Source organism: Betta splendens, chromosome 2 (assembly GCF_900634795.4).
Source record: "Betta splendens chromosome 2, fBetSpl5.4, whole genome shotgun sequence".
Classification (NCBI taxonomy): Eukaryota; Metazoa; Chordata; class Actinopteri; order Anabantiformes; family Osphronemidae; genus Betta; species Betta splendens.
Window position 1 is genome coordinate 15,279,385 of NC_040882.2, and position 27,597 is coordinate 15,306,981.

At 47.8% G+C, this 27,597-nt stretch overlaps 1 protein-coding gene across 8 annotated transcripts in view; it reads left to right on the top strand.

Moving 5' to 3' along the window:
• Nucleotides 1–27,597, top strand: part of sorcs2 (sortilin-related VPS10 domain containing receptor 2) — a 183,921-nt gene that overhangs the window by 47,717 nt on the left and 108,607 nt on the right. For all 8 annotated transcript variants that reach the window (XM_029140052.3, XM_029140045.3, XM_029140061.3 and 5 more), the window contains exon 2: nt 21,352–21,419. In XM_029140052.3, coding sequence (XP_028995885.1) covers nt 21,352–21,419 — 68 coding nt within the window. The remainder of the gene's footprint in view (nt 1–21,351; nt 21,420–27,597) is intronic.

Sequence of the window (27,597 nt, forward strand, 5' to 3'; positions counted from 1 at the left end):
TCTTTGATTTAATTTGCTTGGGAATTGTTTTTGTGGTGGATGGCATCAATGAGGCAGCCATAATAATTACAGGTGTCCTCTCCGCAGGAGCGCAGGCTATTACTGCCGACGAAGCGCAGCGTCGGCCACGGAGCCTTAAAAATTAGATGTTGGCACGTCTCGAAAGTCGATCGGCCAAAAATACTTTTGGTTCAGTTCAAAGAATATTTCAGATCCGTGACAGAAACAGGACACTTGGCGCATAGATGTGGTAGCGCTCGCTCTCGGGGAAAAGTAAGAAAATGAAAAAGATGGCAAGTTTTCCAGAGGGCTTCAAGGATTCATTCATGTTGAGTCATTCCTCAGCATTTAATGGGACGATTGTCAGGTTTTGTGGTTACTCAACAGCCAACGCAGATGTTGTCATACCATATAATTGTCATTATAGCCATTCACTCACTGCAGCCTGCTGAAAATTGGCAACTGGACCGCAAAGTTCTTTCTGTTCTGGCCCTTTTAGGAACCGTATGAATGAGCCAAAAGAAAAAGTGATGTGATGGTTGTTGCACATCAGGCACCAGACCACCACCATGTGTCAGGAGGGGGGATTTGGACTTATTGTTTGGAGAAATATGTGAAAAATCTACATTTTGTGCTGGAGGATCCAGTAGCTTATTTTTCAACAGTGGCTTGTGTCTTTCCATGACTCAGCTTGTTTGACACGTTCTCCTCCCTCTTCCCTCAGCTTCTCAGCCGCTCTTATTGTACGTATTGTACGTATGTGTTCGCTTAGAAATTACTCATGAAGGGCCTGTTTGTGTCATGCAGTTCTACAGTGGATACAGACCTGCATTTTGTTGCCCACCCAACATTATCGGTGCTTTTTATGAGACGTTGCACAAAGCATGTGGTTACTTGGTCGTCTCCTCCACCCTGGTGTGAGCCTCCGCCACCAACTGGCCTGTCTCATATCGATGTGTTTTCATGAAATCAAGCTGTAATTACACCACAAATAACCATAAACAATGCATCCATATCCACGTCAGCGTCTTGCTGCAGAGAGTGGTTATTAGTTGATTGGTGGGCTGTCAGCTCGGCTTCCTGTTGGAGCCGCTCGGAGAAGCCTCTGATTGGCTGGAACGGTGACAGAGGGCGACAAGAGGGTTGACGGGTGCTGTGGGAGGAGAGGGAGGGCAGGCATGAGCACTGAAGGCTGTGGGCAAGGTTTCCCAAAATAGCTCTCGGCTTTGACAGGACAATGATGGGGCTGTGTGTGTGTGTGTGTGTGTGTGTGTGTGTGTGTGTGTGTGTGTGTGTGTGTGTGTGTGTGTGTGAGTGTGTGTGTGTGTGTGTGTGTGTGTGTTCGCATCCTGTGAAATCTTAATAACAGCAGCAACACTAACCCTGCCCTATCATTAGAAATCTCCACGGTCAGAAGGGCTCACAAAATAATAATATAAGCAAGCGTGTGTGTGTGTGTGTGTGTGTGTGTGTGTGTGTGTGTGTGTGTGTGTGTGTGTGTGAGAGTGAAGCGCAAGTGAGAGACAGACAAAGAGAGCGGCACAAAGAGAATAGCCATGAGACACGAGTTGGTCTACAGGGAAAGAGAGAGGAGCTGCTCGTCCTCCTTGTTCCAGCTCCCTTTTCAAACAGCATGTGCCCAAGCCGCAGCAAACGCCAGCTTTGTGCAGCCTTCATACCCCCCCGTAACGGTGGGCGCCGGTCGATGTGAAAAAAAAAGAAAAATAGCCTGGGCCTGGGTGTGAGCCGCTGCCCGGAGAATCGACAAATCAGTGATTGATTGCCTCGGCTGCTTCGAGGGGAGTGAGGGAAACAGAGGGGCAGGTAAATGACAGAGAGATGAGATGGGGGAAAAACAAAGGTGGAGGACGGCACACACACAAGGGGGGGGGGTATCGGAGCGAGAATAATGAAAGGGGGCAGAGTCTGCTTCACTAAAGGAGCCCGGAGCCTGGTCCTGGTGTGATGCTGGTGCCTGGGTCTGCGCTGAGCTCGTCCTCTGCGGCTCTGAGTCTCACTGAGCAGGTCAGCGTGTGTGTTTGTCATGCAGCGATGGCGTCAGGATGTCCACTGTGTAGTGCACTATACAGTGGGGTCATTGAAAAGACGCAAGGAAGTGGCAGAGTGCACTGTGTTTGCCTGCTTCTCACGCTACAGTACCCACGGCCGAGCCTGGAGCTTTTCCCAGAATGCCCTCTGATGATTAAAAGCCCCGGTTTGGCCGGAGGCCGGCGTGAAGCCACCTTGTTTACTCTTGACTTTAATTGACTAATTGCTGAGATATTTCATTTTACTTCACACATTGCATTGAATCGTTATTGTGTTTAATCTATTTCCAGCCTTAAGCACTGACCCCCCCCACAACCCTATGAGTTGTGTGCTGCTGAAAAAAAAAAAAGAAGCTCATATTGATCGTGAATTACGGCCAAAGACAATCCAATTAATCACCCCGCGGCCGTTCTGGCGTGTGTACCTCGGGCGCTTCAGTTGCATTGCTGATTTGTTTATTAGGTTAGCTCCACGACGGCTCAGGACAGAAACAGAAAGCGCTGATGCATCCAGCGAGCCACACCCATTTTACAGTCAGTTACCCTCCGCGTTTTGTTATGGGTGAAATGGAGGATGGCTCCACTGGGAGGTTTAAACAAAAGCGTTGTGCTCCCTCTCTCTCTCTCTCTCTCTCTCGCCCACCAGGTCTAAATCATTCATGGCGCCATTGTTGCCAGGACGGTGGCTCGGGTTAGAGCCTGACGGGTCGACATTACCCCGATGCTGCCCTCAGCTAACACCAAAACCTGCCCGTCTCTCCTTAATTCGTGGTGACTGCCGGCTTCAGTCAAGTGTGAGATGAAATAGCTGAGCTTGACATCTGAGATCAGAGGGAGAGGGAGAGAGAGGGGGGGGGGGGGGGGGGGGGGGGTTCATAAATACCTAATGATCCTGACTGGCGTTTGCCTGTCGTGGCAAACAGTGGCCAGCGGTATGTAAAGCGGAGACATTCTCTTCAACCGCCTCGGAGACGAATGTGGAGGCGATTCACCGCTGAGACAAACCTACAGAGAGTAGAACACAGCAGTGAGAAACACATGAATCACATTGATTATAGTGTTTTCCTAAGTGATCGGTGCTATTACAGATGTGCTAACTTCACTTAAGGTGAGTTGTTTCCTGTCAAACCACAGCTTTGACTTTACGCACGTGTGTCATTTATGTAGCGGATCATATGATTCTGATGGGACATCATGATGAATGATCATTATGTTATATAGTAAATCGTCTAGTGAGAAAACTCACCTCAGAGAATACAAATTACGTATCAGAGGACTAGTTCTTCCGATTGGACAGACGACGCCAGTTGAAATCATAATTGCTGTTGATGTTGAAGTTGTATGTATGTGAACGGTTGAAAGGCGGAGTTCAAGTGCAATTTGCAGATGATGTACCGGGCTGAAACACGCAAAGTGGATGTTGCTCCGAGCGGCAGTGACTCAAATCAGTGCAACAGCTTGAAATGATCAATTAGGACAGAAGCCGGGTTTAAAGGAGTTGACTGGAGGTTGGTGTGAACGGGTAGCGCCGACCCCGGGGACTCTGCTTTTATGCTGCACACTGTGCTCAAATAAAGCAGTGGTGTTGAATGAGATATGACTGAGAGACTGGCCTTTTTGTTCTTTTTGTTAGATTCTTCTTTTGTTGGAGAGAAACTGCGCAGAGCTTTGGACTCACTGTTTATAGAATGGAGTCTGGTGGGCGACAGTCAGCATCCAGACGTGCCGTCTCCTCTTCAACAAGCTTGAAGTCATTTAACATGTTTGACATGGTTATTTATATACTCTGTCCATCACAATATGACGTTCAACCTCATACACGCTGCTTGTTGAAGTGGAAAAACGTGATTAATAGGAGATTAACCGTATTTAGATTCAAACTAGAGAATAATGCTAAACATGGCAACTCGACCAGGAATGTGTGTCTCATAGCATTTTATCCATGGGGTGGAGGGTGGAGCGTTGGGGCTCCGCCTTCCACACGTCATAGCGCCGTTGCTGGGATTTTAACCCCACTGCTCACTCTGAACTGGACCTGTGGCTCCAGCTACACTCCTGGCCTCCCTCTCTGTTAGGAGCCTTATTATTGCCAACATTGTGACATGCGCCGACCCTTTTAGCTCCCAATATGCAGCTCGGCTTGTGGCGCTGTAACATTTAAATTGGGTCCTGTGACACTTAATAGGAACCGCCCCAGCTGTAACGCAGTTTGAGGCTCAGCTGCGTCTCGCTTGTGTTTGTTCGGTTTCGTTTCCTCAGCGCTCCCGTGAACCCGGGTTCCCCCGGTGCAGGGAACCTGGCTTTGTTTGCTGAACCTTGTATTTCGCCGCCACAGAATAGGAGGCTACAGACCATTGTCTGGCCACATAAAGCTGTATGGGTGTGTGTGCTCCCATGGTTGGCGTGATATGTTTGTTAGCTGGGATAACCTTCAGCCGCTGCCCAGCCAATTGGAACAGGCCTGACGTGCCGGCTGCCGCATTTCTACCATTTTTTTTCACTTGTTTTTTACTTCGCTGTGTATGCGTCTCTATGTGTGTATATCTATACACATATATGTGTGTGTGTGTGTGCTCGATGGCAGCTTTTGCGGGGAAGTTTCCGGCGCTGACACTCGCTGGCGCACACACACCAGCGTACGGCTGCTGTCAAGGTCACGGCCGCAGTCACAGAGGTAAATAAGTGGTTATTATAGCAGGAGATGAGCGCGTGTGCTTCTTTATTGTTATGCTAATGCCAGGAGGAAGTGAAGCTAGCTGTTCTCAGGCCCCTGTAGGACAGTGCACCCACACGTACACGCACACGCCTTTAAGTGGGCGACGGTCGCTCATCCGGTCAAAGCGCGGCGATGGCGCAGCCACGTGCATATTTATGATCAAGTGTCATCACTTAGAACTCGTTAATGCAACGCAACGGCTCTGCCAGGCTTCCTGGTGCAAAAGGTGAGAGAAATGTGGCAACATCGTCAGCTGAGCCCAGATCATAGCTCTGCAGTGCTGTGCTCTGTATAGTTCCTTCTATTATAGGTGATGGGGCCTGGTGTCATTATATAACACACCATTGGTGGCTGGATGATGAACATTTGACCTGATCTGTTTGGTTAGTTTGTTCTCAAAGCAGCTCTCACACGGAAACCCTGTGGTTGTACTGTACAACCCCTGCATCGACACACGCCACCCTGAGATCCCTCCGGCTGAGCAACCGGTCGGCGTCGAGCTGGGCTTTAAATGAACCCAGCTGAATTCCTCGGCTGCGTCCAACAACCACATCATGTTACTGAATTAGATCGGTGGATTGAATTAGCCCAATCGGGCCTTAATGGGCTACTTACACTCCTATTCAATACCGCAGACACCTGTAATTTGAGGGTGAGCTATTTGTTGCTATTACACATTCCAGACCAGCTCCTCTTATTTAACCCACATTGTGTAAGTACAGCTATGCACAGTTACAGAAGTGTGTGTGTGTGTGTGTGTGTGTGTGTGTGTGTGTGTGTGTGTGTGTGTGTGTGTGTGTGTGTGTGTGTGAATGTAAATGGTAATGTGATCTTTCTCTAAGTGTGTGTGTTTGTTTATATGTGTAATTATGTCTGCGACTTCAGTCTATTTGATTAATGTTGGCATTCAGTCTCGTGTGTGTGTGTGTGTGTGTGTGTGTGTGTGTGTGTGTGTGTGCGTGTGTGCGTGCTCACACTCAGCTGCACACGTCAATATTGGTGTCTAGTGTGTGCGTGCCTGGCCTCTGGAAGTGTCAGATTAGTGGATTAAAGGGGAGGGGGCCTCCGCCAGGGGACCCCCGCGGGGAGGGGGGTAAACTGGGATGGTCCCATTAGCGCTCTGTTCTCTCCCAGCGTCTCCCTGTTATACCCACCCCCCCTCCAAGTCTGTCTTGTGAAACTCAAGCTCCGGTGTTACCAAATGCACTGCTTTGCATCCATCTTTTTGAAATCGGCCCTCCGTTTGAGACTTATCTGAAATCCGCCTTCTCCTCCGCTGCCTTGCTGCGTATCAGTGTATCTGCCCTCTTCCTTATCCTCCTTTTTATTGCCTGCTGCGCGATGCTACTCCTTCACCTCCCCCGTCTTTCTCTGTTCTCCGTCTCTAACCCTCCCACTCGCTCATCTCCACGGAAAAAAAAGGCATCAAGTGAGAATGGCAGAATGGCCACCGATCAGACAGCGCAGCGCAGACAGAATAATGGCTGAGTTTTGGATAAGCTGTGGCCCAGCTGCAGCCGTTTGACGTCCCTTAAAAGCATCTCTCCGTCTCTACCTCAGGCCAGGCATTGATAATTGCCAGCCATCCTCTGCTAAGATGAATCAATCTGGGACTCTGAGAATCTGGAGCCTTGGATCAGTTTTGCATTCTCCCACATGATTTCGTGGTGGAGTGAAGGACACAGTGAGACCATATCGCTGGCCTGAACTGACAACTCTATGGGAACATCACCTGACGTAGCCCTAGCTACTAAAGGCTGTAGCATCAGTTAGGATCATGGATGAGTGCATGGACTTTATGAACCTTTCACTTAGTGAGCATACACCTAATTACATCACTGCTTGTGCTAATCTGCTAAGCTACTTAGCTTTGATAGATTATTTGCTGTAGAACAGGTTCTTTTTGTTCTGCACAGTGAAGGGAGGAGTACAAAGCGTTGCACCAGATCTTTCTTTGGGAATTTCTCACACAATGTATTCTTGGAACAAGAACAGACCGACGCGTTTCAGGCAAAAAGATCTTTGATCCCGACCATTCTGAGCCTGTTATTAAACCCGTATTTGTTGATTGCTTTTATGAAATATCATTAAGAATGACAGCTTTGCTGCTTCTGCTGTTTTTACTAGTCCTGATGTAAACAGACAGAGGTTTTCTGATGATCAGTGTTAGAAAGCATAACGTACTTTAGGAACACAGGACTAATGTTTGCTGATGATGGGCTTGTGTTAGTCACCGGTTTTCAAACATAGGACACAACCACAACAAGGACAAAACCTTCCATTTAAACAATGCCTCCAACTAATTATCAGTGGTTTACTTAGGTACATCAGTGGTGGAACTGGTCTGGAGTCAGTTTGGACGGTAACTCAGCAGACTGTCTGTAGACATAAACCATCACTTATGCAATTTAACAAGAATGTGAGAGAACATATTTTGCTGCCAAGTTGGCAGATGCTCTCACAGAGGCAAAACATGGTGCGATCAAATGACACAGCTGCGTGTGTGTGTGTGTGTGTGTGTGTGTGTGTGTGTGCTTTATACACATGTCAGCTCCTTGACAAGGTTTCCCTTTGTGTCGTTCTCTCCTTTGTTATTACTGTTGCAGTTCTTTCCGTTCAGTCCTTAATGTCTTTCTTGTTTTTCCATTTACTGATTCCCACCGTGGAGCTTGTGTTCATTTATTATTACAGCCCGGTTGGACAGTAATCGCGTGTTACATTTCGAACGTCGCGCGCTTTAGCACAAACGGGAAACATGACAGAATGCGATGTGCTTTTAAATTCTAAGCTCCACCGCTCTGTGCGATGGACTGAGTAACCCAGCGTGTGGGGAGGTGAACCTGGGCATGTGGTGGCAGGTCCCCAGCCGGCTGCGGCCCGGCTGTTAGCTGTTAGCTGTTAGCGGGCCACGAGGTTACGGGGAGCTCTTTGTTATTCCGCTGAGCTCAGGTCCCGGTCGCACGCGTCGCTGTGGTGAATTCAGAGCGCGTGCTGTTCGGCGCAGCCGTGCGACGCGTCCGTCTTTCACTCAGTTTGCTGAAGATGAAGTGGCACATTTGAGAAGCGGCGGCAGAAGCAGGGCTTTATATCAAACCGCGCATTTGTGAATTTGGCCTCCGTCGTTTACGTCCCGTCTGGTTATTGTCTCTCTGGGTCTTTTGAGTATTACAGTCACTTCTCATTTGCTCCTCTGGCTGTTCTCCGTTTCACTCTCTTGTGCACTGCTGTCAATTCGATTTCACCTCAATCTGCTGGACTTCAAACATGAAAGTAAAGCACAATTTTACCAAAGCATCAGGATAAAAGATAAAGCATTATAACATGAAACGGTCTTTTTGTGCACAGGTTTGTGCTGTATGCCAGACCTTTGGACATTAGCGCAGATTCCGTCAAAGGAACAATATAAAATCATACACACACACTGACTGACGCAATGAAATGTTATTTATTTCACATTACTTTCCCGTTTGACCGCCGATGACTTCCACACCTTTCTCTCTACATCCCACCGTTTCCTCCGTGGTTCGTCGTCTCATCACCTCCTCTTTTGTCTCCATCATCATCCATGGCTATATGCAGACAGAAGCCTTTGTTACAGCAATCAAAAATTCCTTTTCATGTAGTGGGCTTATTGCACTCGGCTGACATTCAACAGGGGACGCGGCGTTCGCGGCTGATATGATGTTTGCATTCACCGTCGAATTCCCTCCACTGTCCTTGATTTGATCTCGCGCGTGTGAAGATGCGTGCCGTGTGCACAAACAGGCCGTCGCACGCTCTGTTGTTGAGCGTTCTTTGGGTCGAGCCCCGTTGAGCAGGAGGGCGATGAGTGAAGAACGTGACGGTTCACATAGTAAAGGTGTTCATGCTTAAACGCTGCTTTTCATACTGCTCCGCCCCAGTTAGTCCTGAGGCTCGTGGAACACAATGAACGCTAACTGACCCGATTGTACAGCAGAACTGTGGCACCTTCACTATACTGTAGGCTGACTGTCATCCATACAATACGTCAATTTAGAGAAATGGACCCCAGCCACACATTTGGTCAGGTTGAAAGTATATATAGTATAAACTATATAAGCCTAAGCCTGATACTGAGCAATATGCACTTCCTTTGTCCTACAGGTACAATAGGTATAAGCTGATTAGAGGTAATAACAAGAATGTTAATCCATTTTACATCAACTTTTATTTCAGATTTTTGACCAGCTCAGCGTAGTTAGACTTAGATAGGAAACTAAAGCCCATGACTAAAAGCAAGCAAAGTTGTTTGTTTGAGAAAAGCAAACCATGCACTGGAGCAGCTTGATGACGGTGCTGTAGGCGCCTACATTCATTCAGTCCAGTCATTACGATTTCATCTGCCTAACGATAAACCCCACCTCAGAGTTTCCCTGCTGCACATCAACCTTGTCCAGTTATTCTCCGGCTCCATTGTGTCGAACAGTGAGCTCGTTCCGTTCCATCGACGGCATCAGCAGCTAATAGCCTTCAACCATGGGAGCAGTTAGCATCGCGCCGTATGAGGGTCTGAATAGCAGACGAGGGACGCTGGATGTCACCGCGGCTGCACTCGTGTCTAATGCCTATTATCATGTAGATAATAGTGTGTGTGGGGCAGTGTACTGTTTACTAGCACACCTGACCGTCAGCGTGCATGAGCTTCGCTCCGTCACGCTCGTCGCCACATTCACGCGGGTGCGTGCGCTCGGCGGCGACTCCCTCCTTCAGGCTGAGTGAGAACAAAGAAGAAAAGGGAAAAAGCGCGGCGGTGCTCGAAGTCGTCCTTGAGCGTTTTCACTCTAGGTGTGTCTCTTCCGAGGAAAGACAAAGGTGAACCAGCGGCGGCCTAATCACAGATGAAAACAGGCGCTTTAAGGCCATGAAGGATGTATTTACAAGAGCCGCCGCTAAATGAAGGCCAATCTTTTTTCTATCCGATGAATTCATTTCCTGTTTTTATTGCATGTGATGAATGACTAAAAGCCTGTGGAGCGTCTTGGCACCTCTCCCGCCGTCCGCGGCCTGTCGGCCATGTTTATGGATGAGGCGTCGCGGGCGCCGTAGCGCGGGGACAGGTCGCAACCAGTGCCCGTGAAATAAAAAAGCCCCGCGCCATCTGCACCGCTGACACTCCCCACGCCGGCTGCAGAGCGCCAGCATCTGCTGTTTCACCTCTCCAGCGCGTGGCGGGAGTCGGGAGTTGTCGCGGGCGCCGCATCCCGCACGCGAACCGCCCGGTGACACGTGTCGAGTGCCGTCGGACTGCGGCGTTAGCGAGGACGTGTCCGCGCGTCTGACCCGAGGCCCACTTGATGTGCTGTGCAATCAAAAAGCCATTTATTTGGCGTTTTGTGTGATGTGGTTGGATTTATTACTTCATATTTGTTGGTGTGGCCTTTTTGCGTGTCACTACATCAACACTAAAATGTTTTAGCTTTAAACAAAAGCAGGAATTTACACAATATTTGTCGGAGTCCCGGCCAACATAAAGCTTGAAGAACTCAACATCTTACATCAGCTCCTGGCTCGGACTTCGTTACCCACGCACCTCATACAGTTTGCTTAACGATGCGTCACCTTGCTTACCGCTCACGCTGGGCCCGGGAACAAAGGCTGTGAGCCCTGAAAGCGGCTTCAGCGGCTGCTCGGGGCCCCGTCTTCACGCGGGTTTGACGGACAGCGCCGCTCAGAAGGTCCGGTCCGTCCGTCGCAGAGCGCCCGCGTCCACCGGTGGGTGAAACTCCCCGGGTGTTTCTGCTCGTTTAGACTTTAATGGCGGCTCTGACCTCATTCTATAGCTGGGCGGCCTCGGTCTGAATAGGGATATACAAAGAGACGGAACACAGGGAGAAGAGGAAAAGCTGAAAGCCGAGTGTTGTCCAGCCAGTTTCTAAGGGGAACTCACAGTAGCACAAAGGACGTCTGACTCCAGTTGTGTGTGTGTGTGTTGTGGTACCTGTGCGTTTGTGTGCTGCAGTTACTATATGTGTTAAACCCTGCACACACACACACCACCCTCCATTCCTCCTCCTTCTCACAGGCGAAATGAAGTGTGACAGGGCATTAAAGCAAAGGAGCGGAGCTCAGGGTCTGTCCGTGAGGGAGATGGAGATGACGGGGGCTGGATGGAGGCCTGTGTGCGCGCCTGTGGACATGCGTGGGAGCTTAGATTAACGGCAACTAGGCGCTGATGGCTTCTGACAGTGGCCGTGGTGAGGGCGCGCGGCTGAACACAACCTCTTTTAAGAGCCGAGCGGAGGTGAAGGGATCAGAGAGCGTCGCCTGACAGCTCAAAGCGGCGCTGGGAGTTTGTTCTTATTCCAGTGTTCAGGGAAGGAGCGCACACCTGTGTTGTGCAGACTGCAGGGCTGTGCATTCATACACTTAGAGACCGTACGGTGGGGTTTCCTGTGTAGGAAACGAGCAGAAGTAATGCAAAACAAGCAGAAGAATTTATTCAGCGAGGAAAACAAAAGCGGGGATTGGTTCACGACGCCCGCTGCAGAAAGCGCTGGCTCCACCGCATTTTGTGCTGATAATAAAAAGTGGGTTTGTTTTCATAATGACATAACGGGAGCCGGCATTATCAGCGCACACGCATACGCACGCACGCACGCACGCACGCACGCACGCACGCACGCACGCACGCACACACACACATACGCACGCACACACACACACACACACACACACACACACACACACACACACACACACACACACACACACACACACCCTGGTTTTTATTCTGCTGTTGCTGTAAACTGTCAGTGATGCAGTGTGAAAACCTCAAACTGCTGCGCTGTGATTAGTCGACTCACGCTGGGATCAATAATGTATCTGTTCCCTAACTTTTAAAAACGCCTCAGTTCAGAGTTTTCTCTGAAAACACCTTGTTCACCTCCCTGTAAAAAACGACGCACGAGTGCAGATGCGGGAGGAGACAATGAGGTTATTATTACATTGTTACAACCTTTGGTCACCCCAATTAATGTTCCTCTCATATGATGAGATGGGCTCTGTGTACAGACAGCGCGTCTTGCTTCAGCTGACAGCTAATGAAGCATTACAGCCAAAAAGCACCAAACTCAATTAGAGGCGCTAATGCTCCATTTAGTTGCACCAGGCGTGTTAGCGCCAGTGTGTTTACACAGGCCTCTGCCCTCGACCCGCTGGACCAGAAACCGGCTACTGGGCTTCCACCATGTGGCCAGTAATTTATTCTTATCATTGCTCAAATAATCATCTAGAATAAGATAAAGGTTGAGGGAGGTTGATCTCATACAGTAGGCCCAAGTCTGTTTTCTGCCCCTTTCAATAGTAATCGATGCTCTGGGGTTCCAGTTAGTTTGTGCTTGGTCATCATGTGTCTCTTTATTGTAGTGTATCTACTGGACAACAAGCTCTTACTACCACTACTGCAATATTCATTACTATTTCTCAAACTGTACTAAGAAATGTCATATCACTGAGTAACACAGTGTTATTGGAATCGCTTCCTCAGCTGGTATTGATCACCTTTAATTGTTGCTAATGAGTCAAACCGCTCCTTTTCGACTGAACTGTGACTTAGTTTATTTAACTGTGCTCTTCGTTCACAACCAACCGTTTTCCATTAAGTTGTTTCTTTCCACTTTTTATCATTTCCATGATGTTTCCCTCTGGCCAGCGTGGTGCGACTCTAATAAGCCCGGTCCTTTTCCGGGGGAGGAAACCGTGTGAAATAACATTTACACGACCTCGTGACAAGGTGGGAAATGCCGCGGCACTGGCTGGAGGTTCTCTTTTGCAGCCTGCTGGACGGGAAATATGCAAAGTAACAACCGTAACGCACATAATGGCTTTTCTCTGAATTCACACAACAACAAACAAGATAAGCTTTACTTAAATCCTCACTCGTTGGCAGCAGATATAATAATGTACAGGGATAAATAATGTATCTTCTTTGTGTAATTAGTGCAGCTCCCAGAATACATTTGCCCAAATTAGACCCTGAGAGCATTTCCACTGTGCTTAATGTTGCATTGAATACTTGTTACACTGCGCTCCACTTAAGTTGTATTTAACTCCCATTAACAACACAATCTCGGGGATCGCTCAATGGTTAATGGCTTCTTAGCTTTAGTTTGTTAACGACATGTGTTTTGTGCTCACTGTGAGCGGGCGAACGACGGAGGCGAGCGAGAGAGGAACTGCAGGTACTGCACGACCAGGCAGGAGAAAGGAACCGCAGGAGTAGGAAGGGGAAGGATGGGATTATGATAATGCTGAGGCAACAGCTGTTCGGCTGCGGTGAGCAGCTGTATGCACCGAGGGGGATGAAGATGAGCCAGCGCAGGAGCCTCAGTCTGGGCCGCGGTGACAGCGCGGCAGCCAGGACAGACACAAAGGGAGCGCACCTGCATGAAAATGTGTGCTGAAAGTTACCAGATGATAATTAAGTGCGCTGCGCCGAGGAGCATGATAATATAGCTGGCGGCGCAGCCTGTCCGGGCTCTCATTAATGCACGATTGGGCCTATTTTTTCCCCAAACAAAACATCAGTCCGCCACTCTGAGGGAGGAAAGGTCAGCCTGACAACGTCGTCTGTCGTCCGGATACTTTCAGGATCATTAAGAGATGATGAACCTGGTTCTAGCGTTTGTCTGCGCAACAAAGGTCCGTTGTTGTCTAAAATGGATGAAACACATCCAGTAATCAGTGAGTGATGTGTTTGTGGAGGATTCAGACACATTTTTAAGAAAGTAAAAAAACTTGTTCCATTGGAAATTTAAGATTTTTCATTGGATTAAAACATAATCTCACTTGTGGATAGTTGTCTTAATAAATATTCATCTGTATAAATAAAATGCACTGCGCTTTATTTTATTATTATTGTTAATTATAATCAGCTAAACCTCGAAACCTTCTGCAGCTTTGAACTCTGTCGGCATGTGGTGATTGTGTCGTGAAGCCGGAATGGCAGTGACCTTTGAGTTGATATCATGACCTTGACCTGCAGCCATGAAGGTTTAAAGTCCGTCGTCAGATACAAGCAGCATCACACGTGGTGCTTGAGGCAAACTACAATAGATATCAGGAAGTCAGGATATGGTGGCATCTGCTGCGTTGTAGGAAATCACTTGTGGTATTTTATATTTGTCTGTTGATTCCGACAACGTAACAATGTGTCACAAACCCTAAGTCTGTTGTCAGTATATACTGTGCGAATAGAACCCTCTAAAAAAACAGGGTTAGTTTTCAAGTCGGGAGTTACTTGACAGTAAAGAAACATAAAGTATTGCTTCATTTATCCTAATTGGAGTAATTTAAATGGCCAATTTATTTATAGAATCTGCATCTTCAATTTAGCTGAGAGGCTAAAATCAATTCAGAACCGAATACATTAAATCAATAGAGTGTGGAACTTTGAATAATAGCGTGGTGCGTGAGAGTGAACGCATGAGTCAAACACACAGGGCTGGGTAATACATTCTGCCTCTTGATTCCGGCAAACTAAGAAAGATGAGGTCTTTTTCATGTGCGCGCGGCAGCATCTGTTATCAGTGATGTGCCTGATGTGCCAATTCGCAGCCTTAGCTTGAGAGAGAAGAACGTTGGTAAATTGTTACCATGCATTCACTGAGTGAAGGATGTGCGAGTCGCAGCTGGGACAACAGCGAAATGAAGAGGACAATAAAGGAGGGGAAATATGATCTCTTCTTGTTTTTACTTGTGGGTGGGTGAATGATGTCATCGTGAAAACAGATGTGGCAGATTCATACGATGGCCTTCACACAGGTGGTCTTTCATTACCGCACTTCCACCTGTGCCTTTCCGTCTCTGATGCATCTTTTCTCCTTCAGATTTTCCTGCGTGGAAAGATTTTATTGGAGCTTCAAGAGAACAATTCAACATCTGTCCACCTGAAAGCAGGGAAGGCCTCCCCAGCCACTTATCCGCCTCCTTGCTCTGCCTCCTTGTAGTTCTGACGCCGCCGGTGTCTGTTCGTCAGCAGAGACGCCGGCGTTTCATTGTGCAGCAGCCGGAATGAAAGAGCCGGGAAACATCACAGGTCGTTACCGTGTCTGCGTTCAAAGGCGTCGCTTCAGTCTTTGCGGCGCATCGCGAAGCATATGGTCCTGATGTAGCTCCGAGATTAAAGGAAGCGTTTACCCCCGGTTTGTGATTACCAGGTCGCCCGTGTCAGTCGAAGCAACGCCGAAGTTTTTACCATCAAACCATTACACATAGGGCTGCACTCAGTGAGGTTTGGGTAGATTTAAACGCACAAAAGAGTGACCGCGGAACATCAATGGAACTGTTTATAGATATTAGCTTTCTCATTTTATGTCCTCTGAAGCCAGGCTTTCATCATAATCTCTATAATGCGTGTTTTGATCTAGCGAAAATGTAAATGAATAAATTAAGGGTATAAGTGAAAGGGAGAATGATAGAGCGTGTATTTGGTTGGACAAACAGAGGTGGATTCGTTCAATAACTCTAGAGAGTAGCATGTTTTGGCCTCATCCTGGACTCTATTCGTTTGGTTCAGGCTCAGCTTCTAGCAGAGTTGTGTCCATGCCCAGCAGTTTTCATTCCGCTGCACCATGTTCAGACAGTTCAGACTGTTTTTATTCTCTCAGGTGTTGGTGCTAATCAAAACATAGGTGAAAGGTCTTGTAATAAACGTTCAGGCATGTGTGGACATAATTATTTGGATTTGGTTAAAAAAGTTTTATAATCATCTCGTTCCTGAAATCTAAACTTGTCTGTATAATATGATTTCAGTAATTATTTCCTCATGTTTTCTCAGGTGAAAATGTTCTATGCATCTTGGAGAGACTGGAGTCAGATGTGACTTTTCTGTAGAAAAGCCCTTACCATTAAACCGTTAAAATGCTACAAGTACAATTCTTTTCTTCTTGTTACTGCTCAACAAAGGCGCCTTTGTGCTTTGGTTCAGGCTACAGAACCGCTGCAGGTTTTAAATTCTACTCTATGACTCCGCCATCAGTCCTCCTGTGTGTGTTTCTGCCTGCTTTGGGGAGTTACAGCACACATCTACGTAAGGTCATGAACCTCATCAGATCCCCCTTGAAGACCAGCACTGATTACTTTGAGCCGGGTTAAGTTAGGTGCTGGTCCCAGTGGCCCCATCGAACCCCATCACCTCGTCCCCAGAAACTTGTTCAGATCGATGGACAGATCTGAGGGTCAGGAGGCTTGTCTGAATCCCTCAGCTCCATCGATTACTGTCGCCATTACAGCCTTTACTCTCAGTGCCTCCATTTCTTGTTCCATTTTCAATCCATCCCCAACCTTTTTTCGTTTTTCTCTCACTGTTGTCAAACTGTAAATCTGTCGTTTGTTTCAAGCACCTCTCTCTAACGTGTCCATTCCAACCTCCTGTCTCATTTTGACCCATTTCTTTGTCTCTTGGTTTCTAGCCCTCTTTGTTTGATCTCCCACTATATCCCATATCTCTCTTTATTGCTCTTCTCCCTCCCCCTTTGCCTGTCAGTCCCAAAGGCCTAAGGCTCACAACGGTGGATTATCACACGTCTAAGGAACTACGCTCCCTCCGTCCTGTTGGTCCAATTAGTTTCTAGATTGAGCATCAGTCAATCTGCTCAAGTCCCCGCTGGCAAAATCCTCCATTATGCACAGACATACTGTATGTATTTACATGAATAAATGTGATTTCTGTTTGTGAATATACATACAAATGTGTGCTGATGATACTTCTGGTTAGCAATTGGCTCATGATTTGTGTTTCCAAAGATAGCTTGTTGTTGTGGATGCACTCTATAATCAAAGAGAATCGGGGGAGGATGCACTCGCCATTGTGTGAACATCACCGCCCGTAACGACTCCTTCTAAAACAGATCAGAGCCCAATTATAGCAATTACGCGGATATTCTTGCGAGAATAGAGGTGGAGGAAGAGGAAGAGACAGCTTGAGGAGGAAGAAGAGTGAGATCAAAAAGAGAGGATGGAAACTACAGCAGACTATTGCTAGAATCTACAGTACCACGTTAGCTTGCACGAGTCATTTTCGGAGGCGGTCCGCCGTCCAGAGGTATTCCTGTTCCACCCGATCGTATGCGCTCCTGGAAATGGAGCGAGAACACGCCTTTTGTGTGGCCATGGCACAAGGAAAGCAGACGCACAGGCCCATGTAATTGTAGTAGCCTCTTCTCCGCCTGAGCGGGTTAATGAATGGTGGCAATCTCAGACTACAGTTAAAATGGTAACGAGTTTGTGGGTCACCGAGTGACCTTGGATGAAGAGCGTGGTCAAGGTCCAAAGCAAAAACGACTTCAACCAGATGTGACTACTCAGTGACGGCCGGTGTCCTGACCCATTAGCGCAGCCATTCAGCAGGAAGGATGGGCGTAATGGGAAAGTATTTGGATGAATGGAGCACTTTATTTTATGCTAGTGCGTGCGTGTCTGTCTGAGCAAGGAAGGACTGGGATGTGGAGAAAGTTAAAGCCACCAAAGTGTCACCAAAAGGCTGTTGGTGAGGCTTCGCTTTGCCACGAACACAATTCCGTTCACTATCACATTTATAGTAGGTTGAACTGCCATTTCAAGTATTTCCCGAGGAAACACAGGGCTGTCTCACTGTACCATCACTAGAAACTTAGAAAGTAAGATTCACACTTCATTTGGGACAGAACCAAATGTAACTGTAGCCATTGGTGTTTATGGTGGTTAAACTTGAGCCTTCAAGATGCTGTAAAACCTACAATATTGCAACAAGTCGGCTTGACTTAAGGGATCACACAATAATACGCTGGTAGTTGATAAAGGTTCTAACAATGTGGGTCCTCCACCAGACATGATCAGTATTAGCATTCAGCGAATCTAAAGACACGTCTCCACATTTATGTTTGTGAGAGAAGGGACAGCCGATGGCCTCAATGTCTCAGCACAAAACCATCCCCGCATTTAATTGCTGTGGAATTTACGTCTTTGCCAGAAAAACACTTCTTCTTCTGGGGAGAAGTTCTTATGATGAACAGTGCATGCTTGTGTGGTCTCTGGTTTCTAGAGAGTGGCTCGAGGAGATGAGACAGGGAGTCACACACGTTGATCAAGTGCTTGTACTCCACTGTTTTCACTTTAAAAATGAATGAGCGCATTCTCCTGAGCCTCAGCCTCAGGACATTTTAACCCCGTCCCCAACAGGCTCTTCCTTCCTTTAACATTTCCTCCCACTGTCTCCTAGCTGCTGATGGAAAGTGCCCCGGTGACACATAGCTGATGGGAATGTCTCTGGGACAAACGGTGGTTTTCAGGCTGCAGCTCATGGTCGATTCTGCCACAAGCTTCAATCTCAATGGGGACTCTTGTAGCTGTTGTGTGGAGTCATCCAGGGGTCCTGACCACCATGTTGACTTTTCCCCCAATGAAAGCCATTAAGCTCATTGTGCGCCAGCTTACAAACAAGAAACCCACAGTGGCTGATTATGTGGTTGCGGTTTTACGAGGATAGTTACAGCCGAGCGATATTTTCCTCTATGACAGTTTGATTAGGTCACAAAGTTCATCCCAAGCTTCTTCTCTTTCATAAATCAAGAAGACACTGAGATTTTCCTGTCATCTCCCATAAATAAAAGCAGCTTCCAGCCTTTGTTCACTTTGTCTTGACATGTTTTCCAATACTTGTTGATGCTAAATATGCTGGTGATTTCTCCGCGTTGAATCACAGCTGACTGGCATGGCTTCACTTGGATATTTTTCTTACCACTCCGTTTGGATCCTCGGCCTGTGCCAATTTTGTCCTTTAGTCCAGTGAGCTGCGGGTGGACACTGCCAAGTCCTGGTCTTAATGCACTGCTCCGTGCACCAGAGGCAACAGGGGAGTCTGGCTTCTGTGATGTTCAGCAGTTTTGTCAACGTGGTTGGGTTCACTGCTGCCAAATAAACGCTCTCTCTGCCTCCTGCCACTACTGATTTATGGCTGAATGCATCTTTGCCCCGTCCACTTCATCCTGAAGGAAAAATCATTTTCCAATTGCGTAGAACTTAGGCCTTGAACACTCAACATGCAGAACATTTTGTTGGCAAGAGAGAGGCCGAATGTTTTATTAGCGGTGTCATTTGGATGAATGATGCACATCTCTGTCTCCTGGGCCTGAGGGGCACACCTTATTTTTTGTTGTGCTCCACACTTAGTTACAATTACACATATTTATAGGTTGTATCCAGGAGACTAAATTCGTTTCGTGTCAGAGCTGTTGTGTATTGACACAAAGTTCTGCAGCTGAACAAGACAGTAGATCATGTGGAAGCGGAGTCAGGAAATGGAAGTTTATGTAACACAGTACAGTCAGAGTGTTTGTGTGTGTGTGTATGTGTGTGTGTGTGTTAGGTTTTAGTTGATCAACTCATGTATAGTAACTCATTTGATTAAAAAACATTCTTTTGCTGTGTCTTTAGCTGCAAACTAGTCATTGCTAGTTAGCTACTAGCTAAAAACTTGTTTATTGTATAGTATCACATTTGATAAAAAAACAGTCTCTTTCTATTTACTAGCAGCTAACGAGCATGACTAGTTACGCTAAAGACCACCATCTACCAAGATCATCCAAAAAGGCATTTACACTGTGGTTTGTACAGTAAAAAATTGATGAAATTAGTACTCAACACGGCTCCTAGTTACATTTAGTGGATGCAGTTATTTTGGTAAAGCTAAATTTGGAACTGGCAAAGCGACGCGCGATGGGGGCAGAGCTAATCCCGGTTGTCTGGGGAGCGGCGGCCTTTCTTTGCCTCTCTGCTCTGGTGGTAAGCGTGTCAGCTCTTGCACCAGTGTCTCATTAGGAGAAGGACAGCTGTGCAGAGGCGGGCAGCCTGTTTCCAGAGACGCCAGTGAGTCACAGAAGGCCGGCGACCAATGGGGGAGCGCTCGCTGTGTGCTGCGTGACGCAGAGAGCCTGACACAAATTCATGTATGGACGCTGTCTAATTCCTCATCAGCCTGGAAAGTTTTTTTCTGACAGTAAGTGTAGGGAAAAAACCCTGGTTGTTGGTTGTCACTGCATCTGTTAGAGCTGTTACCGGGTTGTTATCGGCCTGGGCAGGCAGGCTGCTGCTTGGGGGGAATGTCCTATGTTCTGGTTTTCTGGGCTCCATAAACATTGTTAAAAGCCAAGCTCCACCAGGGTTGCAGCTCCTGAGTCTCGGTCGCTTTGAGCCAAGTGCCTCGAGACTCTGCTGAGTGGCTTTGATGGCAGTCTGTGTTGTGGAAATTGGCCTAGAGCTCTCCAAGCTCATTCTGTATTTCCCCAGCTGTAATGCGCTGCTTAATTTTCAGCCGAAAAAAAGAAAAAAGAAAAAAAAAAACGCCTTCGAAAAAACCAGGGCCGCCGCTGTGGGAGGTCTTATAAAAATTGTGTAAGGTTTCCCTTTTTTAATACTAACTGCATCCTGAAGTCTGCGGAACCACAGTCTGTCATAGGAGCACAGTTGGAAAACTGCACTGTTTTATTCCAGGGAGTATAGTAGGCTAAATATTCTGACAGAATGAAAACATATTTGGCCTGCAGCCAAGTAGCTCATTAATTCAGGTGCAAAAATGGACCATGTTTCATCCTATCTGTCAAAGAAATCAACCATTTTTTCATTCCCCATACTGTAATATCACCTTGTTCTCTAAATCACCTCAGATTTAAGAAAATGTTTAGTTAAAGAACGATCACGGGATAAATAAAGTGACCCAGGCTGTGCCGGACTCCACATTGAGATGTATCAGGTGTCCACACTGCACAGACTGCGCAGCTCGATGCCCTGGGAGCAGCCACCTTCGGCATAGCCTGATGTTGGCAGTTTCCTCCAGGCGATGCTGCAACCCAGCCCATCAATCACACCTTTAAGCCCCATTGTGCTGGCTGACCCTCGGGCATGCTCGCCATGGCAACGCAAATCCCAGCAGACCCAGCTGTCAAGAACAGAAGTTCTCAGAAATATGAAAGACAAGAGTCACTGATGCAGTGTACACATATGAGCATCGTCTTTGGATTGGAGGTGTTTTATATACTGTATATATGTTTTACGTTGCGTAATGATGGGGTATCTGCTGCCTCCAGACGCACCTTGATTGTCAAGCCGACCCAAAGAAGTATGTGTTTCAGCTAAATTGCACGATGGAGGCTATAGGAGCATTGATAGGACCACTCTGTGAACGCTCTCTTGAACCAAAGTGGCAAACAAGACTTATTTGTTCAGGGTAATAGTTTCTTCGAGCACAGCCCTCTGAAGCGCAGTATGAAATCAGCCACAGTGTGGATGGAGTTCTCTCACTGCCGCTTTTGTTTAAACCATAAATGCAGCAGCAAGGATGAAAAAAAGAAAAAAACTGGCCCAAAAAGTGTCAAATAGGATCAAAGTACAAAGTAGTTATCATTGAGAAAATTCATTTCAATTGTGATTTTCTCAATTTAAATGGGTTTAAAAAAAAATAGGCACATATATTACCTGGAGTAAAGACCTCAGACGTACAGTATGAAAACCCTGTTTCTATTCACTGCTCTGTTGGTCTGCTCAGCTGTGGTTTATACTTCAACATCTCTCTCTCCTCCACTTGTCTCGTAGGTCATCCTGATCCTGACCAAGTACTACCACGCCGACTCCACCAAGGTGCTGGAGAGCTCGCTGTGGAGGTAAGCCATGCGTTTGACACCGCGCCTCCTCTCGCTGGACGTCTTCATGTCACGTCGCTAAGTGAGGTCGGCTCCTTCCCGGAAAGACGGGCAGCGCCGGCGAACGCGGGGACGGACAAAACATCAGCAGGCGGCCGCCGGTGGAGCGGGGCGCCGGATAGCGGCGCCGCGAGGCCGGAGCGGGCATCTGTTCGGATAGATATCATATCAGCACAGCGCCGGGCAGGGCGGCGGGCCCCGGCAGGGGGAGAGGGGTCAGGTCCGGCTGGCGGAGCCTTGTCAATTTACAAAGCTGCCGCTCGCCAGAAACACTTCACACTTCTCTCATGGTCGGGCGGCCTCCCTTCCTCTCCACAACAAGTGTAGCATGTTGAACTCCTATTTACCGCGTATCCCCTTAGAATATTAATTTCTCCCGGCTCCAGTGGCGTTGCTGTGCGGCTGAGCCTGACCTTCTCATAGATGATGGGGTGAGGGAGACTTAATTATATTCAAATGCTCTAATAAAAACTTGGAAAATAGACAAGGCAGGGCTCATAACCCCGGCTAAAATTAGCCCCGTAGAAGACATTCGCACAGAGCAAAACGTGTCTGATGGTGGTACTTAATTCATGCCATTCACCTCACTGAGGGCTCCATGACTTCAAAGCTTCAGCCTCTCATTAGCGCTGACTGCCTGTCTCCCTGGAGGACGGATATGAATAATGTACATATTTTTATCCGGCCCCTGTTGATGTTTTAATTGTTGCAGTGTATGAATAATGCTCCGCATTCAGCACCGACCACCGGACGACTCGAGAAAGTAAAGAAAAAGGCAGAAAAGCGCAAAGACTGGTAGAAGTTGATCAGAAGTGAACCAGAATTGGCAGATAAATAAGAAGCTGGCAGAAGCAGAACTGACCCTGAACTTCATATATGGTACCTTTATGAGACCCCGACCACATTTTGGTTTGGATATTTTGTGTGGGGAGTATCTCAGTTCCATGTAGCTGTCAGCTTGATGGCGGGTGTGGACACAATGCACTGGTCTGTAGGCTTTGAAGTCCCTGAGCTGCAGGATCAAACAAGGAAGATGGGGGAAGATGTATTGGGGAGGCGGGGGGGGGTCAAGATGCCAGGTTCCACACAGGGTGGAAGTTAACGACACGGATCAGAAAAGTTTCCAGGGCAGCTGAGTTAATGATCAGAAGGCCCTGTCTGATCTCGGGAGACTCTTCTTGTGTCGGTACGCAATGCACACAATTACTGTCTTCACAGTAAAACAGCCGATCTGTTAGAAACCTAGACCTCCATTTTGGAACCCAGGTCAGTCAATCCAGACCGCACTGTGCGTTCCACTTCATGCTAGGGCTCTGTGGAGAGCTTTGTCTGTCTCCAGGCCTTCGGTGCTGCTTTCATTTAGCGTCGTGTCCGTCTCTGTGTTCTTGTGGGTCCAAACGCGCCCTTTAGAATGACTCCGACTGAGGGAAGAGAGGGCACAGACCTCCGGCTTCCCCCGGGCAGGTCTGTGCTCGTGTCTGGAGTAGAGCAGGCTCCCACGTAGGGAGACGACTGTGATTAATCGGCGCCGGGCTGTAGGTGTGCCCGTTAGCAGTAGGTCGTCGTTCCTTCCTTCTCGGTAACGGGGCGCCTCTCAGCGTCTTCAAGCTGCGGTCAATAATTGATTCGACGGCAGCGGGGATAGTGTTGTTGTATTTTTCTTTATCTGAGGTGAGTTACAGCAGTCAGAGGTTTGGACCCCCGAGGGGCGAGGAGATGCACTGGCCGCTTAACACCCCGGCAGCCGCTGTGCGTCGGAGCGTGTAGTGCCGACAGCACGTAACCGTATTAAGACTGCAGTGCACATTGTGATTCACTTCCCCCTTTTCCTCTGTGTTACCACCCATACTATTAGATTCACTGTCTAATGCCGACTGTATCGATCCTAAGAACACAGTGAAAGGTGCTTGTTGAGGTGTGAGGATGTCTCACCAAACACTGGGATGACTAGAGGCTGACAGAGATCATCTTAAGCCCGTGGCGCTACGGTCCAACTCGGGCCTCGAAATGCTCTGTAAACCGGTTTGATCATCAGACTGAAAGGAGCAGATGTGCTCTTCATGTTTTTTGGCTTTGAGTCCTGTGTGTTAGTGCGTCTTATTTTTAGATCGCACACGGAGCTTCACATTCTGCGCGTTCACTGATGCCCTTCCACGAATTGATGGGGAGGGAGGGGGGGTTGATTTCGACTGGATTACCAGCAAATGTCCAGATTTCCAGCGGCGCTCGAATGCATCTTCGAGGCACGAATCCTGTCGGAGAGGCTTTCGTATCCTGACGGGCGGAGAGGTGCTTATGTTTGCTGGCGTACAGTGTGTCAGCCATCGCCTCCTACAGCATAGTTTGAGGCAGTATTCATAATTCACGCTGCCTTCACACGTCTTTGGGAGTGACGGCTCTGTTATGGATGAAGAGATCGTCTGACGGGCCGCCACCTGAACGCACCGTAGATCCACACAACTACTGCACCAAACCTTTCACATGTCCGACGTACGGCACGTGTTCATCTGTCAGACATGTGAGGTTTACGTATCAGCCGTAACCACAGACCCTTAAATCAAACGTAAATCCAAGAGAGTGTCCACGTAGAGTAGACATCAAGGGAACGTGGGGCCTCTGTGATTTGCTTTGATGCTTCCAGCGAACGCATGTGCTTGTGCATGTGTCGGTATCTCTGCACACTTCCATCCCACAGGACCTTTATTCATCTCGTTACTTATTTTCCGCATATTTTCATTGCACTCGGATGCGTCGGCATGTTTATGCGTTGCTCTGAGCGTCTGCGGGAACGAGAGAGCGGGACGGGCGGGATAAAGAGTGGAGGGACCGAGAGGAGGCCTGTTCAAGGGATAAACACGTTAGCCGTCCAAAATCCACACCCCCTTCTCTCCCGCTGCTTTACTTTCTCCTCGGCTTCGCTCCGACGGACTCTCATTCAGAGAGACACTTACTGATAGCTGTGGTTGTTTCTGTGGGGAAAATGAAACTGTATTGGTCTGCTTATGTCTCCAAAGCTAATACACCCCGTTGTCTTGATGTGGGAGCCTGCGTCAGCTCCCTCCTCTATGGCCTCACATTAGGCATGTAACCCCCCATCTGTCTGTTCTGGCTGTAGCTGTCAGGGTCCTCCCCCTCCTCCCAGCGCTTCCTTCCCCCTTTTCCTCTCGCCTCTCGTTTTCGCCCGCTCTCTGACAGACACACCTGTCCTGAGTTAATTGTCTCTTCCGTGGCCCCGGCGCTTCCCGACTTTCCCACCTCCGCGTAATTCCGCCAGGATTCCTCACAACCCCACTCGGAGCATTTACTGCCTGTCGGAATGTCGAACGTTTTGAGGCTTTGCTGTGGCTCCCTCCATTTTTCCAGGTTGTGTGTTTGTGCTTCGCTGTGTCTCATTCACATTGTGTTGCTGCTGTGTTTTTGTTGTTGTTTTCCCTCAGACCCCTCCCTCATGGGGGATTCAGTGATCGTGCGCTGTGGTTTCCGGTCCGTTCGGCTGCTCGGCCGCGGTCTCGGCGAGGCCTACTGTGCTCGCTGCAGGGTTAAACCACAGCTACAGCTCTCTTCCCACTCCGATGCCTCCTTAATCAGTGTGTTTCAGACGTGGGTGCGCGTACAGACACTCACGCGAGCACAGCTATTCCACCGTTGCAAATGTGTTGATGATTAGCCGTCCCCGGGGTCCAGATCACATTTCCTCAATCTAAACCAGGAGAGAGGCAGAACCGCAAAGTAGAAACACGCGCTTCTGGGCTTAATCAAGACGGCATGTCTCATTTCTCTCCCCCTTCGCTCTTTCGCCGCTTCCACTCGCTTGCGTCCCTCTCAGGTTGATTCCGTCTGTTCCTTCTCTCGCGCCGTCCCTCCCTCCGTCCAGATGGTGTGGGCTGCTGTAAATACTTAATGGAGGCGAAAGCGCTGCCCTTCCCACCGCACCTCCACCATCCGTGCATATTTCACAGCCCGGAGTGAGACAGGGAAAGTGAAAGAGGATGACGACTCCCAAGAGAGCGCTGTTTGCTAGAATAGATGTCAGGCAGCGAGTCTAAACACCGGGGCTGTAGAGAGGAGACTCTACCTCCAAACATTAGGTCCTGCCCCAGAGGTGGGAAGAAGCATTTTAGAAAGGATGTTGCGGATGTGTATAGGACTCTGTGAGGCATTACAGGTGCATATAGGAACCGTAAGCTGACCTGAAGACTCGGGGAAATCTGTCGAGGGAGGAAAAATTGCAGGCGGATTGAAAAAAATCAATGAGCTGCTTCGGTGATGGATAATTTATTTTGTTTGGGGAAAGTGTTTGAAGAATCTTGTTCTTGTCTCTGTTTTCCAGTAGGTTCGAGAGATACAACGTCGTTTAAGCAGATTTATCCCCCCCCCGTGAGAGGTTACAGTACAATTGTATTCTGTTACTGTTTAGATATAAAATATCACAATATATAAGTTTGTAAAGGAGCCTCTTATGAGCACAGTTACATTATAGTGGCGCTTAGTGAAACAACATCACGTCATTTTACAACAACTTCAAATCGTGGCGCCCAGTAACGCAGTGATAATAAATATTAACACGCCAGGAGACGGATGAGGCTCAGGGACACGGTAACACTGTGGGCTCTGCAGCACAGATGTACTGTATGTTCTACACGCTCAGTGTAGGTGTGTGTCTGCCGTGTGTCCGCGTGACTCCGCTCGCTTTCGCAGGGCGGCTGGTCCAGCCATCTGGAAGACTTTTACCACTTCCCCAAGCCTTTTTTGTTTTGAAAAGCCAGGTCTACAACTTCCAAACTAGAGAGAGAGCGAGAGAGAGAGAGAGAGAGAGAGAGAGAGAGAGAGAGAGAGAGAGAGAGAGAGAGAGAGAGAGAGAGAGAGAGAGAGAGAGAGAGAGAGAGAAAGAGAGAGAGAGAGACAGGAAGAGAGAGAGAGAGAGAGAGAGAGAGAGAGAGAGAGGGAGAGGTCTCTTTGGAAGTGCTTATGACTAAACTGTCAACGTATATGCACAGTAAACAATAGTTGGCAGACAGTTCATAGCTGGAGACACTGTCTAACTGTTTACCCGTCTGTCTTTGTGCACATGATTCTTTTTTCAGTTTCCCTTTTTTTTCATCTCAGTTCCATGCCCTCGCCAGGAGTTTCCACAAGGACAAACCGATACCTGGACCACACTCTCAGAAACCCGAATTTAAACCAAATGCATTCACTAGACAAAAAAACATACTGAAATGTCTTCAGCCTATTGGCACGCAAACGGCTGCAGCAGGGCAGTCTTGCATTTTAGACAGCACACATAATATCACAAGTCCAAATACATTGGGGCGCTGTTGTACAATCACTGTATTTATGCAAAATGATTTATTTCTAGAAGCTCTTGACTTAAGCTTATGAATATTACAGTTTGAACTCCTTTTAAGTGCCCAATTGTTCAGTTCCTGACAACCCAAATCAACTTTTCTACATGCGAAATGAGTGAGAATTAGACACACACAATAACCGTCCACAGAACCAATGTTTTAATCTACTGACAAGACAAAGAAACAGATGAAAACATGAGAGACGATGCTTCATAGTCTTGCACTAGCAAACACTAAGTGATGTTTTAACCTGAAGTCAACTGGCTTCATGTTTTCCTGTCCCACTCCGGAGATAGACAACAAAGAACAAGCGGACGTGTAAAATGTTAATTGCAGTTTAAAAGCACAACATGTCGCGTTCTTTGAGATTAGCAAGGCTAGGAGATTATCTCGTCAACCCTGTGGTTATGACAACCTGCGTCTATGAGCATTAGCCGATAGCTTGTTTCATTATCTGTTTTGTCCTTAATATGACCATTCTGTCTGATAAATGCCATAAAAGAAAAAATGTCTTCTATTTGAACAACAGTTCTGGGGATTCTTGGTGAAGGTGAACACGTGGGAGTATTTCGTGTCATAGCAAAGCCAAACTTAGCTGGCTTAAAAAGGTTGGTTCGAAAGGATCAGTGGCTGCTTCTGGAAAATCTGGTTAGAAACACACACACACACACACACACGTTCAGACATGTTTACGCTAGCACACACACACAAACAAAGCCATGCCGTTGTATTTGCACGGGCAATTGGAGCAACAGGAACCTGGGACTAATCCCCCACTCGGGCCCTGCCGCACG